We start from the raw sequence: 14,155 nt of genomic DNA on the forward strand, positions 1-14,155 counted from the left end.
AACTCACTAATGATTCCCCACTTACAATTACAATCTGAGACCTATCAGTCAATAGTTTTTAATCCATTTAAAGTCTCATGTTGATTCTGTATCACTCTAGGTTTTTACTCAACATGCTATAGTTACCCTGCTTAAGTATAAACAGTAGGGCTGTGTGAAGCTTTGGGTAGTGATTTGATTTGGAGGAGATTTGGCCCATTTTGGTGGCTGAGTCTCTGAATCCGATGGGCCTGGGTGATTTGGAGATTCAGCAGCAGCCGAGTCTCTGAATTAGATTCGGCCAAATTGATTCGGGACAGTGATTGAAATCACCGAATTCAATCACTGTCCCCCGAATCATCCGACTCTGAAGCGAATACTAGCCACTTAGCACAGGCCTAATAAATGGTATTTTCACATCTTTATCTCTGCCAACCAAACTTGTAATTAATCAAGAAATAAGAAAGCTAGTCTGAGAAGATCTATTTTCTGTTAAGCTATATCGATCACTAATTATGTGAATAATTAATATGCCAATGATGGTATCCTTTTAATTCCTTATTAAATTGAATTGCGTATCAGCTCTTCTATTATTTTGCCTAGGATTGAGGTCAGGCCACTAAGACTGTGACTAGTTATGTCATTTGCTGTACCCTATTATATATGGTATAGACGTGTTTTAGGGAACTGCCTTCTAGTCCTTGGGAACTACTCCAAGATTTCAAAATATAGTTAAAATAAATCCATAAGCTTTAATGGTTGATGGCCCAGAGAACTCTTTATAAAACGCTTGGGTGCAAGTTGTCCAGTCCTGCTGATTTCAAATGTTGACATTTCTTGTTTAACAGCCTTCTTAATTACTGTTGAATTAAGAAATGAATAACTTGACTGCAAGCTATTTCATCCTCTGCTTTCAACATTAATTATATCACTTGGCTTTTTCTCCAAACGCAGAGCAGAAAATTATGTTGGACACTCCTGCCTTTCCTGCATTTTTATGGACAATTCCACCATTTCCATCTAGCAATGCACTAAAACTAATGTTAGGGCTCCTTTTGTTTTTGACATACTTACACTCCTTACTGCCCTTAGCATGCTGATCATAAATTTCTCTATGTGCCTTTCACTTCCTTCATCAGAAATCTAAATTTCAATTTATATCCTTTGCTCTCAACTTCCTATTTCTCCATTTGGTTGTTCATATTTAATTTTTTTATTAGTACTTTTACTTCTTTTTTAGAGCGGCGTAGCCTTCTTTCTTACAAAGTGGCTTTTGGGACTTTTAGCAAAACATTCTTAAACAGCAACCAATTATCGTTTGCATTTTTGTCTGATTAAACTGTTTTCCTTAGGGATTTGTCTCAGTCATTTTCAGCTTTGGGAAATTGGTCCCTTTAAGTGCCAAGTATGTCAATTACTGCAGTGAACTTTTAAAAAATTATAATAAATGCAATCAATCAAGATAATGGGCACCAAAATCTGTCTACTGTCAGCTCTTGTCCATCAAAATGATCTCCAGTGTAAGCTTGGTCTTTGCTGGATGCAACACTTCTTGGTTTTTTGAGTTAGGAAATTGTCATCTATAATTTTTAGATATTTCAAATCTGTTTTAATATCAGCAACTCAGGATCTCCAGTACATGTCTCTCAGACTGAATTTCCCTGTGATAATTTGAGTATTTTCCCCAAACTTAACAGACAGATGATTAATGAGACAGTCAGCCTGTTCTCAACTGAGAGGGGAGATCTGTGGCAGACACCAAGTAGTGCTTTAGCTAGAATGCTCATTCATAAAAACCCAAGATTATTTGCTTCTGAATTGTCAGTGGCTCAAAACATGGTGCATTTTTGCAAAGTCCTAAATTATATTTTGCAAAGTCCTATTCTATATTTTGTGAAGTCTACCTTTTGTTCACAGACTCCCTCCTAAAATCATCATCAACATTCAAAAGGGAAGTCCCTTTATACCATAAGGAGCTGGGCTCATAATTGGGAATAGAGAATTATACTGGAACAATTATAATGCTTCCCAGGTGCAGATAAAGCTCATTACAAATTAACTAAGCATCACACCACCAGGAGATAGATGGGCATTAGCCCCATTTTGCAATGAGGAAACAGAGACAAACAGTAGGGAAGCAATGCCCCCAGAGCAGGTTAGTAATAGAATCATAGAAAAACTGGGGTTGGAAGGGACTGCAGGAGGTCATCTCATCCAGCCCCCTGCTCAAAGCAGGACAGTCCCCAACTGTATCATCCCACCCAAGGCTTTGTCTAGTCAAGTCTTAAAAACTTCCAAGGATGAGATTATACCATGTCTCTGGGTAACCTGTTCCAGAGCTTTACTACCCTTCTAGTGGGAAAATTCTTCCTAATATCTAACCTAGAATCCCCGTGCTGCAATTTGAGACCATTGCTCATTGTTCTGTCATCTACAACCACTGAGATCAGTCTAGATCCATCCTCTTTGGAACCCCCTTCAGGTAGTTAAAGGCTGCTGTTAAATCCCCCCTCAGTCTTCTTTTCTCCAGACTAAGCAAGCCCAGTTTCCTCAGCTTCTCCTTGTAAGTCATATGCCCCAGTCCCCTAACCATTTTCATTGCCCTCCGCTGGACTCTCTCCAATTTGTCCACATCCTTCTGGAGTGGGGTACTAAAACTGGATACAGAACTCCAGGTGTGGCCTCACCAGTGTTGAATAGAGGGGAAGAATCACTTCCCTCGATCTGCTGGCAATGCTTCTACTAATGCAGCCCAGTATGCTGTTAGCCGTCTTGCCAACAAGGGCACGCTGTTGGCTTATATTCAGCTTATAGTCTTTTGTAAGCCCCAGGTCCTTTTCTGCAGAATTGCTGCTTAGCCAGTCAGTCCCCAGCCTGTAGTGGTGCATGGGCTTGTTCTGTCCTAAGTGCAGGACTTTGCACCTGTCCTTATTGCACTTGTACTAATAGACTCAGGAGCAGACCTCCTAACCTCTAGCACAGAGTGTTGTATGCTGTCCACTAGAGCAATGTTCTCAGACTTTTTAGATTCAGGGCACCCTTCATAACTTTTTAAAAATTTGGGGGCACCCCAGTTGAGAAAAACTGTTGTAATGACTTAACTCACCACAGCGCTTCTCAGCTCAGGTGCTGCCACTGCCACCACTAAGTGAACCTGCCCCATGTGCAGTCAGATAAACTTAATGCAGGAAGGCGCACCCACTCTTGTCCAGCCCTCCCTACTCTGGCTTTCTGGCACACCCTACAAAAACTAAGGCAAGCAGGACAGTTTTGCTTGCTGTGTGCCTCTGTTTCTGAAGCACAGGAGTCAGACTGGGAAGGGCCTCGGAAGGACCAGGAGCTTTTGTCTGCTTTTTGTTCGTGAGGTAACTCTAATGCAGGGAGGAGTGCATGCTCACAGACCAGCCCTTCCCAATCTAGCTGTGCATAAGGCATGCAAGGCAGTTGTAGCTGGCCATGGCCACATTGCAGCACTGCATTAGAGAATACTTATTCCCCCAGTCTTACGGCTGTGCATGTGTTGCAGGGTGGAGGGAGTGGGAGAAAGCAGTAGTACCTGAAGTGTCCGGAGATCTGAGTCCGAGTCTTTCTTCAGCCTCGTGCTAAAGGCCATCCCTACTAGATCCATCTATAAATGGGTACCTATTTAGCCAGGGAAGTTAAAGGAAGACAGATATAATGCTATCTCTGTGTGGCCTTGGCTATGAAAAGTGGCATGCCTTAAACAGCAGACTCAAATAGCTGCTTGGCTAGGGTAGGTTTTTTCAGACTATAATCTAAATAGCCTTGAAGTATATGGTAGTATTAAAAAGAGTGAGAAAGCACAAATCAAAACCTCCATCAGAAGCTTTAACTGTTCCTACTATGTCACATCTAAATTATTCCAGTCACTTATCTGGGAATTTGGAACAGTACTGCAAGACTTTCCTAGGGTTTTTTTTAGCAGTGCGTACATTAATTTCCACACGTTTCTTAAAGCTCTCTTATGGAAAGGCACCACAGAGTTGCTCAGTAGGACATACCAAACCAATTCTCCATTTCCTTCATATAGGTTTATGGAAGATGTGGACACAGGCCAGGCTGTTAAGAACAAACATTCAGATGCTCTCTGAGGATTATTAATCATGGACTGGAATGAAAGGCTGGTGTGGTGCTACTGCTCTGTGTCAGAAGGTTCGTATAAGTAAACAGGATGACAAAGTGTCAAGTAGCCTGGAACAAAATCATCAATTAAAGCAACCGTTTCCATAAGGTGTGTGAAGAAGTCATATATAGCAAGTGCCCATCTCTAGGAATAAAGCATGCCAGATGCCAGGTCACCTTTCCCTTGGTCTCCAACACAGCAAATAGGCAGGGGCGGGCAATTATTTCCAGTGGAGGGCAGCTTACTGAGTTTTGGCAAGCCATTGACAGCTGCGTGATAGGCAGCCGGGGCAGATAAGTATTAATTTTCTAAATTTTTTATGGGCTGTGTGAGCCGGATAGGACGGCCTGGTGGGCCGCATCTGGCCCACCCCTGAAACGGGGTGAGGAATCATTTAATGCACTACTGCAAACTCTAACTCTCAGGATTTAGGCCACCAACACAGACACTCATGCAAGCTTCTGTAGTTCCCTTGAAGTATCAAGGGAAAAAACAATAACCTCAGGAGAAGCGGAAAACATCATGGCTATGTGAGGCATGAGCCAGGGACTGGTTAACATAACTCTTGTTTCCTTTCAGTGCCACATCACCATTGGTCAAATGAAGGTGATAGGGGATTGGGGTAGAAATATTTTTTTTAAATTTACTCTATGAAGCAGCTCCTACTGGGATTTAGAGGCAGTTATAATCCATAGTTGAAGTTTCTTCATCCTCCCCCCAGTAGGTGTCCCAGCTTTCAGCAAGTGCCAGTTAAGACAGCCTAAGAATGAATTTCTTGGTAAATCCAACAAGTGCTTCCAGACAGTAATTGCAATTTATTTAGTTCTGCATACTGCAGAATTGATATCTATTGCAGATTTGAGGGTGTAGCTCCACCATCACACCTTTTTCAGGGTAGAGGTGAGATTTACCACTTGTGAACACACATCTTCTAATCTAGTGTAATATTCTCACATGTCTACACCTATCCCACAGCCAATACCCAAGTAAACTAAACTTTGGTAACTTAATTTGTTTCATTCCTATGTAAGCCACACCACCTATGGGAAAGGAGCAGAGAGAAACAGTGGATTAATCAGAACCAGAGTAAATCTTCCCTCCCCTTAAAACAGTTTAATTGTTAGCATGTCAATGCCCTGATAGTTAAGATCTAGGCAGATTTAGGGTTTTCCCTGCATGCCCTTCATAAAATGCAGTGATATTGTGATAGCAAAAAGAAGGCCCTCAGAGATGAGACGTTAGGATGGAGCTAGCACATCCGTAGTGATGGTCTCAAGTTTGCAAAACCATTTGTGTTAGCATATTTATATGTGAACAATCACTGATGTTTAAATCAGGATTAAGAAGCAGTGGATTTCAATTTGATTGGAGTGTTTAAAGCTTAAATGTAAGTGAAATATTTTTCAATAAATCAAAGTTAAATTGCTTCCCCCCCGCCCCACTAGAATTCAGACCAGTACCGTTCAGGTTGTTTCAATGCTTCCATTATAGATCTACATTTTAAGGGATGTAGAATTCAAGTGCTCTTTAGCTTAAAACTTCATGTTTTCAAGTCAAATGCTGTATTTTTCAACAGATGTTCAGGGTTTTCCTTGACATCGGTTTTCCTGTTTCCAAGGGTAGAATTTGGCCCAGAAAGTCAGTTGGGGGAACTGAGGGGAATTTGACACACCTGAATTGCCACCAAGCACATGATTTGGCTATTTTCAAGTTATAGGAATGAAAAATGTATAAATACAAAGAGCAGCAGTTTCTAATGGTGATGCTGCTACTGCAAGCAGCCTGGACCATTAGTCCAGAGCGATGTGACTGCAGGTCTAAGTTCTTCCCAGGGGTGAGTGACTTCAGTGGGACCTGCACATCAGGAGCATTGTGCACACATCTGAAGGCAGAAACCAGCCTCTGATGTGTCCCCTCATGCAGACTTATATGTAGGAATATGCAAATATATTCAGAATAAGCGACACCACCTACCTACAGATCACCCATAGGAAAAAATAGGTTTCTAGATCTGCTGTGGCTGGGACAGCTGAAATATGCTAATTGGAGAGCAAGAGCTCCATGCAGGATGCTCAGTAACCCACGTGCCAGCCAGGCATAGTCTGTGCTTGGAACGACAGCCAGACAGGAAAGGACAATTTCCTGCCTCACAAATATTTGGTATTTTGAAGATAAATTTTCCTATTCTGCACTGAGATGAATTGGGAGGCAGAAAACTTGAGCAAGAAAATGACAGGCAGTAGCTTTGTGGTTAGGGAGTTCACCTCCGAAGATGGAAGTTGGGCTCAACTCGTACTTGCTCTACCTAGCTTGGCGGCAGGATTCCTCTGACTGTCCTGTTCCAGAGAAGCAGCACATGTATTAGATTAGCAAGTGACATTCTGTTTGGTCTAAAGAATATAATTCTTGTATGCCACAGCAGTGCCAATAGGAGAGAGAGAGAATGTCAGTTGCTGCATCTGCACAGCCTGATGTTTATCACTCACCACCAGTGAGGGAGATGAGGCTTCAAGTTCTTACTTCGTGAGTATTTATGAACACAAAATGAAACAGATGTAACATTAAGAAATACCTGCTCCAAGACCGCCAGCTGTTCAGAGGTGTGGGTACTCTATGGCAGAGGTGGAAGACCTGGATTTAAATCCTTGCTTGAAGTTTAGCAGTGCAGCAAGATTTGAAATGTCTAGTTTTCAGGAGAGTGTCCTAATAGGGGGGAGTAGGGGTGTGTGCGCATGTGCTGGAGTGGATCCATACTGCGGGGGTGGCTGCAACCCCTGCTCTCAGACCCCATCGGTGAGGGCAGGCCTTGCCACAGGAGCCTCTGGAAACTTTTTAAGGTCCCTAAAGCAGGTGACAAATCTCCCCTCTCTTCCCCTTCTTGCTCAGAGGCATACACCCTTCTCTCCCAACTCCCCCACCTGCTGCTTTCTCTACTGTTCAAGGGTGCAGAAGCTCCAGAGCCAGCAAGGCTGGGTAGGGGCTGAGATCAACTAGGAAGGGGACAGCAGGAACAGTTCAGTGGGACAGTAGTTGCCCCCCACCTTGCCCAGCCCTCCCCTCCCCTCCCCTCCCTCCAGCAGGTGCAGAGAAGGGGGACCCCCTTGTCCATCTCCACTGCTACTGTCCCTGTCCCTACCTAACCTGGCTGGCTAGTGCTTCCCCTACTTCTGGGACAGCAGGGAAAGCAGCAGAAGCAGGTGAGGATAGAGGAAGGCAGGCAAGCAAGCATGCCATTGAGCAGGAAGGGGGAGGGAGGGAGGATTAATCACCTGCCTTAGGGACCTTAAAAGTCCCTGGAGGCTCCTATGATGCAGTCCAGCCTGAAAGGAGTGCAGCCACACTACTGCACCCCATCTGGACCCACTTGTGTGTGCATGTACATGTATGTGTGCACACATGCACATGAACATGCATGCAGATGAGCTTTCTTAAGTTTAAACTAGAGAAGCCATCCCCATGAACAGCTTTGATTTCAATGAATTGCCATTTTCTGACAAAATGTTTCCCAGAAAAAATTCCAACTGGCTCTGTTTGTGAAAGTATGTATGCTTGAGAGCATTTGGTACCAGAGGACATTCCAGCGTGAGGGTATTGTCATGATTTGAGCTCAAGGAAGTTTGGAACACTGATGCCATGTGTATGTTATTCGAATGCTGACTGGAACCATAGAAAACGAATGCAAAAGTTTACACATGTACAAACGATACACATAAAAACCAACTCAAAAAAGTTCTCTATTACAACTAGGTATCTTCAGTAAATTTAAATTACAGCTGGTTCCACAGGCTACATCTGTATAGACCACAGGCTATAGATTGCCAACCCTTAGCTTGGTGTTCTTGAAGAGGACCACTCCAGATTTCTGAGAAAGAGAACACCTTCTTTGTGCATGAAAAAAATCCTTAGATTTTTTCTTGATGGTCAATAAGGTCATCAGGGAATAGAAGTGCGGGGTCAAAAATCAGTAAAGCTGCTCTTACAGTGCTCATCATGGATTGGTTTAGAGGAAGTTCAACTTCACCAAAACTTTCACACTAGCACAACTAGCAATTTTTGCACCCTGGGCAGAAGTGTCATAGAGCGAGGCATCAAAAAGTCTTACCTGACCAGTCTCAAAGACTCCAGCTGGTGCCGGTGCCGTCATGGTGTGGGCTCCCCCAAGCCCACCATTTTGGCACCCCCATGAATTTGTGCCCAGAGCCTATTGGTAGCTCACCCACCCCTAGTTATACTACTGCACTTTCACAGGTCATGTTAGGTAAAAAAGCTGTGAAAGAGGGAGTCTGATGTTGGCAATGCAGCTAGTGGGTTCATAGTAGGTTGTAAGATGCACCCTTTAGGGAAGGTTACTGCTTGCCACCTCATACTCCTACCAGGAGACAGGAAGGACTTTCCTCTCCTATTGTCATGAGGTTTCCTGAAGAGAAACTAGCTTTTCCAAATGCACAAAACCCTGGGCTAATGGGGTGAATGAATGGCAAACATGAAGAACAGCAGTGGCTCATAGGGTAGTACATTAATTATAAATCACCTTGTATCCTTAAGTGTCTAATGCTACCAATTGGAAAGGTGAAAGATCTTAAGATAACAATTTTTAAGCGAGATTTTCATGATATGGTTTTCCATGTTTCACATAAAATATTTTAACACCTCTGCTGCATAACTGAACTAGACAGTTGTCAGTGGTGAGATGTATGCAGCAAAAGGCGAGAAAAATTCTGGTTGAGAGCATGTCTCTTGTAAAAGAGTTTTATTCATCAACTTCCATACACAGCAGACAGGATCTAGATTTTAAAGATTCTGGCCAAAAATGTAGCCTTTTTATACAATAATATATTTCTCTTGGAAGATGGTATAGGAATGATCTTCTCTGGATTTCGAAATGTGGTCCTCGTTTACAGTGATGCTGTGCAGTCCATGATGAACAATGAAATATGTTTATGCCTACCTACCCTCTCTCCTTGTATAGGTACTCAACGGAAGAGCTGAAAAGTGGGAGGGAGATACTGGAAAGAGGAGGTCTTTGGGAAACCACAGCGAACCTCTGCTCCCAGAGATTGAAAGACAGGGTTGAACTCCCAGCTGGGGAACTTTTCTGTTATGTATAAAAAGGAAAATAAATTAGAAGGTAAAACACTATGCATCCCAGGAGAAGACTCTGCTGACTTGCAACTCTTCGCTGAACCATTCCACTGGCATCCCAAGTGTTTCATAAGCAGTTGCTCAGGAGAGGGAGTGGGGAAAGGACTATAAAAAAAATATAAGCAATGTTTCCAATTTAATGAGCTTTAAAAGATAGATTTTAACTTTTGCAACCATATGATCTGGGCTTATAAAACTAGGACTTACAAACAGTGTGTTTATAATCAAAGAAGACACTCCTAGATTACAGAAAACTAATAAGAGTCTCATCATTACAGAACTGGTTTTCCAATGACAAGGTAGCACAAATATCAACATTTCCTCATTGTCACTTTCTGCTCGAGTCTGAAAAACAAATTTGCCTCCCTGCAATGTTCTTGTACACTCACTAAATACCGTCTCACACCCCCTCCAAGTTTTCCCTTAGCAAAGGTAATTAAGAGTGAGGAATCATCTACGGCAGTCTCTCTTGGCTTGATTCAAAACTTTTCAAATTCCCAAAGTACCACATTTCTCTCTCATCTCCTTCCCAGCATTCCTTCTGAAGCTTTTGATTTCTTTCACTGTCTTTTATCAGGGTCTCTTCTTGTCCCCCTACATACCAGATGGGCAGTCATTCTGAAACCAGTGCTGAACCAAAAAGAATAGTAGGGTATTGCAAAAGTGATTTCCCAGGCACTGAAAGTTAGACAGTCTTCGTTAGACCTGGGTCTGGAAGCTAACGCCAATTACCAAGGTCAGTACTGGCTTTTCTTTTATCAGTGGTAACATGGTGACCAAACAAATATTTTTTACTTCCTTTGGGCATGTCCAGATGAGCGCGGCCATGCAGTACGTGGTGCTGCAAACACGTTTGCAGTGCCACATGCTGCACACTGAAGTGTTCTCCACCCTGCAAGGGTGTACTGACTGTGCTGCTCCGTTTTTTGGGGGGGTTTTTCTGTGGCGTTTTTTGATCCCTGGATATCTATGATATTATCTATGATAATAGATATCCAGGGGTCAAAAAAGCCCATGATAAAAAAACCGGAGCAGTGCAAGCATGGGCAGCGCGCGCTGCTGAAAAGTGGAGCTGGGCCACCTGAAGCTGTGCTGCAGCTGCCAGCCAGCCTCTGCCTGACAGGATCGCTGTGGCTGCAGCCCCAGGAGGCCCCCAGGACCCCAAGTAAGGCTGCCGCTGGAGTAACTTGCCACAGGGCTGCTCCCAGGGTAACTCCCCTACCATCTCTGGGGTAGCTTGTCATGCGTCAAAGCATGCATGGCACGGGTATTCCCTGGGGACAAGTAGCTGTGTGTTGCTGCTACTTGTCCCTGGGGAACCAAACATCTAAACTCATCTGGACATGGCCTTTGTGTCCGTTTCCTCTTTCTTTATTGTCTGGGTATCAACAGGATTTTTCCAATTCTGAGTGTCAGGGTTGTTGGACTACTGCATATTCTACTTAAAAAATGCCCACCATTTTGAAATGATACAACAACTTCAGTGCAACAAGCTGTAAGACCACACTCCTCTCAGAAAACAGCTCCTAAATTTTACATTTAAGAGGCACCCACTCTAAAAATAGCCCATAAAAACAAAATGCTTCTTCAGTTGGAATCCATGTATCCAATTCCAATTTTAATATTGCATTGTGGGACTGGAAAACAAATGCAGCCGCCAACATCATCTTGTGTAAGCGTTTATACAAATGAATAAAACCATTTTTGATGCTGCTTTTCAATTTTTCTAGTTCTGCTGCTTAGCTGTATTAGATACCCTTCTCTCCTCCTAATCTTCTTTCTATAAATGACAGCCTCTCATCAGCACGCACATAGAGGGCATTAAGTTTTCTATATATCTCCTGAATTCGAAGGTCATGTCCTAGGGACAATGAACCAATACACATTAAGTACATACAAGTGTATTTTTCAGTGCCACACTTCTAATGGCCCTTAGCTGGTGAAGGGTCTATGTCATTACACACTTCTAATGCCAAACAAATACCAATACTTCAGTATAATGATGCTATTGTATTAAATATTTTTTAAAGAAAGGCAAGTTATTATGGGAACAGCTTAAAAATGATCTTGGGAAGAGGCTTATTTCCTACAGCTTTTGTGTTAGTATTAAAAATTACTTCATTGAAGTATATCAAATTAAGAACTTTATGAAGCATCTCCACATACATAAACAACTAAAGTAAAATTTCAAAAACGTAAAGAGCCACACTTCTTTACTTTCTGAAGAATAAAGGACCACAGGGCTCTTTTCAAAGAACACACCCCAAAACACCACCAGCGTCATCTAATTCAGCAGTCATTCTTTATGAGACATGTAGAGCCTACAGCCTGTAACATGTAATGAGTGTCTATAGGAAAAAAGTCATTTTCACCAGAATAATTAAAATTTACAATAGCCATGCTAACTAGATGGCTGAACAAATGATACACATTCACACAAGAAGACAACCATCTTAATAAGGATTTACTTTAACAGAACCTTGTATGGGTACACTACACTCAGTCTCATTAGTAAAGGAGTTGGTTGGATTTTTTTTTTTTTTTAATACAGCACAAGCCAAAAGGCAATCTAAAATAGACTCACAGAAGAATGGAATGGGGAATCAGAAAACGCAACATTTCAGATCCAATCTTCACAAACCTTAAACACTTTTTTCTTTTCTTGATGAAAGTGTGAGAGACAGAGGGAGAGAGAGACAGAGGGAGAGAGAGACAGAGGGAGAGAGAGACAGAGTCTGTGTGTGCATGTGTGTCTGTTGGGGGGGGGGGAAGAGAGAGGAGCTAAACAAGTGTTTGCATTTATCATGTTTTTAGCTTCTTTTCTGAGGAAGAATTCTCTGAATCCGTGTCTTCAAACTCCGCTCTGTGCCTTTTCAGTCCTCCTAAAGCTTGAGAGTTCTCACTATCTGCCAGATGCAAGTCAGCAATATCCTCTTTCGTGCTTACACCATAATTGTTGGAGGCCATTTCAGACAAGCAACAGTCTTTGTGAAAAGTCACATCTGCCTGTGCAAGGGTGACCTTATCAACATTTGAGTACAATTGTAGTCCTTGGGTCACTATCTCCTGCTCTCCAAAGCTCTGTCCATTGTTGAAGCATGAAGGGCGAGGATGTAGGTGGCCATTACTGTGGTTTACACAGGAGGTCTCAAGATTTCTTTCCTCACTGTCATCAGTCTGGTTTCTGGAGCAATTACCAGATCCACTACAGACGGTAGCAATGGAAAACAAATCCTTGGAAGTGACCAGCGAGTGATGGCTTGATGCTGGTTGACAGTTCTGGCTGTTTTTCTGTTCCACAAGTCCTGCAGTTTGGTTGCATGGCTCTTCAGCAAGACTATTTAGCCCTTTGCAGATGGCTTTTCCATTGAGCTTTTTAGTCTCAAAAGAATGTTCTACAGACCCACTGCTGGTGTCTTGGGACGTGCTTTCTTGAGTTTCCATCTGCCACTGATTGTCGAATTCATGACCTTGACCATTACTAGAATTTTCTACCAAACCACATTCTTTTAAAGTTTCTTTGCTTTGGCTCTCAGAGAGACCTTGGGAACCTTGAGGAACTAGTGAACTCAAATTACTAGCCTCTTCTTTATTTAGTGTAGGTGGTGCACTGTTTCTTCCACTAGTTCCTGGCTTTCCTTCATCATTCTCCCCATCTCCATGGGAAGATTCACCATCTTTACCAGCTGAATAGGATATATAAGAATAATGAAGCCATCTGTAAGCTTTGTAAATCTTTCTTTCTACAGACTCACTGTCTGAACAAGGAGAGGCCCTTTCTTTGGGAACTTCCTTTTTAATGGAACTCCTTTCAGGTGAGGAGGTTGGAGAAGAGGAAAGGTCATCCACTTTGATCTGTGGGTAATCATAGATATCCTCACCTATGTAGGTGTTCACATTTTCTGTATTTGTGTTAGTCCTCTCTTCCTTTTGTATTTTCTGTCGGCGTCTCATTGCATTACGTTGACGTACCAATGTACGCCGTTCTTTCAATTCCTCTTCACCCTCTGAACTGCTACTGCTGCTGGAACTGCTAGATTCATTCTCTTCAGGACTTGGAGACCTTGGCCGTGGAAAAAGGTCTGTGTCCAGTTCTGCCTCACAGGTATTTTCATCAGAATCAGACTCATTGGAAAGGGCCAGGAGACGTTTGTCCTGATACCTTCTAAGTGCAGACAGCCTCTGCTGACGAGAAGCCACATCTTCTCTGGCTGATGGAGATTCTGTTGATCTTAAGGCTCCTAAGTTATAGGCCGTTTCATCCGATTCTTCTGCCATATGTGGTGGGGTGTGATGTAGTGAAGCAGAAGATTCCGATTCACTATAAGCAGAGCGTTCACTTACTCCAGCATGGAGCTGCAAGATGGTGCTTTCGCTGAGGTCGCTATCCGAGTCAGAACTCCAGCCCTCAATCTCCCGGCGTACCAGTGAATCAAAGAAAGCCATCATCCGTGGATCTTCCTGGACTGACTGGTTGGCATAATCATGAGACAAGCCACTGCCACTGTTCAACACAAGACTAATGTACTCTTCATGAGTGTAGAGGCACCGTGAATCATCCTCAATTCTGCCATCCAGATCTCCAGTGCAGTCAGGCTGTTTATAAGGACTCCAGATCTGTAAGAAGAAAAAATGAGTTGCTTATAATACAAACATAATTTTAAATATATTGTTTTAAAAACAGAATAGTAATACAAATATTATAGCTGCCATATAAAAAAAAAAAAAAAAATCACAGAAAAGTAGGACTGGCAGGGACATCACGAGGTCATCTAATCCAATCTCTTTGGCCCGTTAGAATCAATCCCATCTGAAGCAACCTAGATAATCTAAAAGATCATGCTTTAGGTTTAGCCATTTTCCCAGCAAGTATTACATATTATTTTGAGT

General features: G+C 42.6%; 1 protein-coding gene across 6 annotated transcripts in view; it reads right to left on the reverse strand.

The window, feature by feature from the left end:
• Positions 1-11,169: 11,169 nt before the first annotated feature.
• Positions 11,170-14,155, reverse strand: part of DCAF5 (DDB1 and CUL4 associated factor 5) — a 100,773-nt gene continuing 97,787 nt past the window's right edge. For 3 of the 6 annotated variants that reach the window (XM_019551735.1, XM_019551739.1, XM_019551741.1), the window contains 2 exons: positions 12,038-13,882; positions 11,170-11,967 (listed from right to left, as the gene is read on the reverse strand). In XM_019551735.1, the coding sequence (XP_019407280.1) occupies positions 12,068-13,882 (1,815 nt within the window). In that variant the 3' untranslated portion in view covers positions 11,170-11,967; positions 12,038-12,067. Of the gene's footprint in view, positions 12,000-12,035; positions 13,883-14,155 lie in introns of all 6 variants that reach the window. The other 3 variants (XM_019551736.1, XM_019551737.1, XM_019551738.1) reach the window with 3 other exon arrangements.

Source organism: Crocodylus porosus, unplaced genomic scaffold (assembly GCF_001723895.1).
Source record: "Crocodylus porosus isolate Cpor-Errol unplaced genomic scaffold, CroPor_comp1, whole genome shotgun sequence".
Classification (NCBI taxonomy): domain Eukaryota; kingdom Metazoa; phylum Chordata; order Crocodylia; family Crocodylidae; genus Crocodylus; species Crocodylus porosus.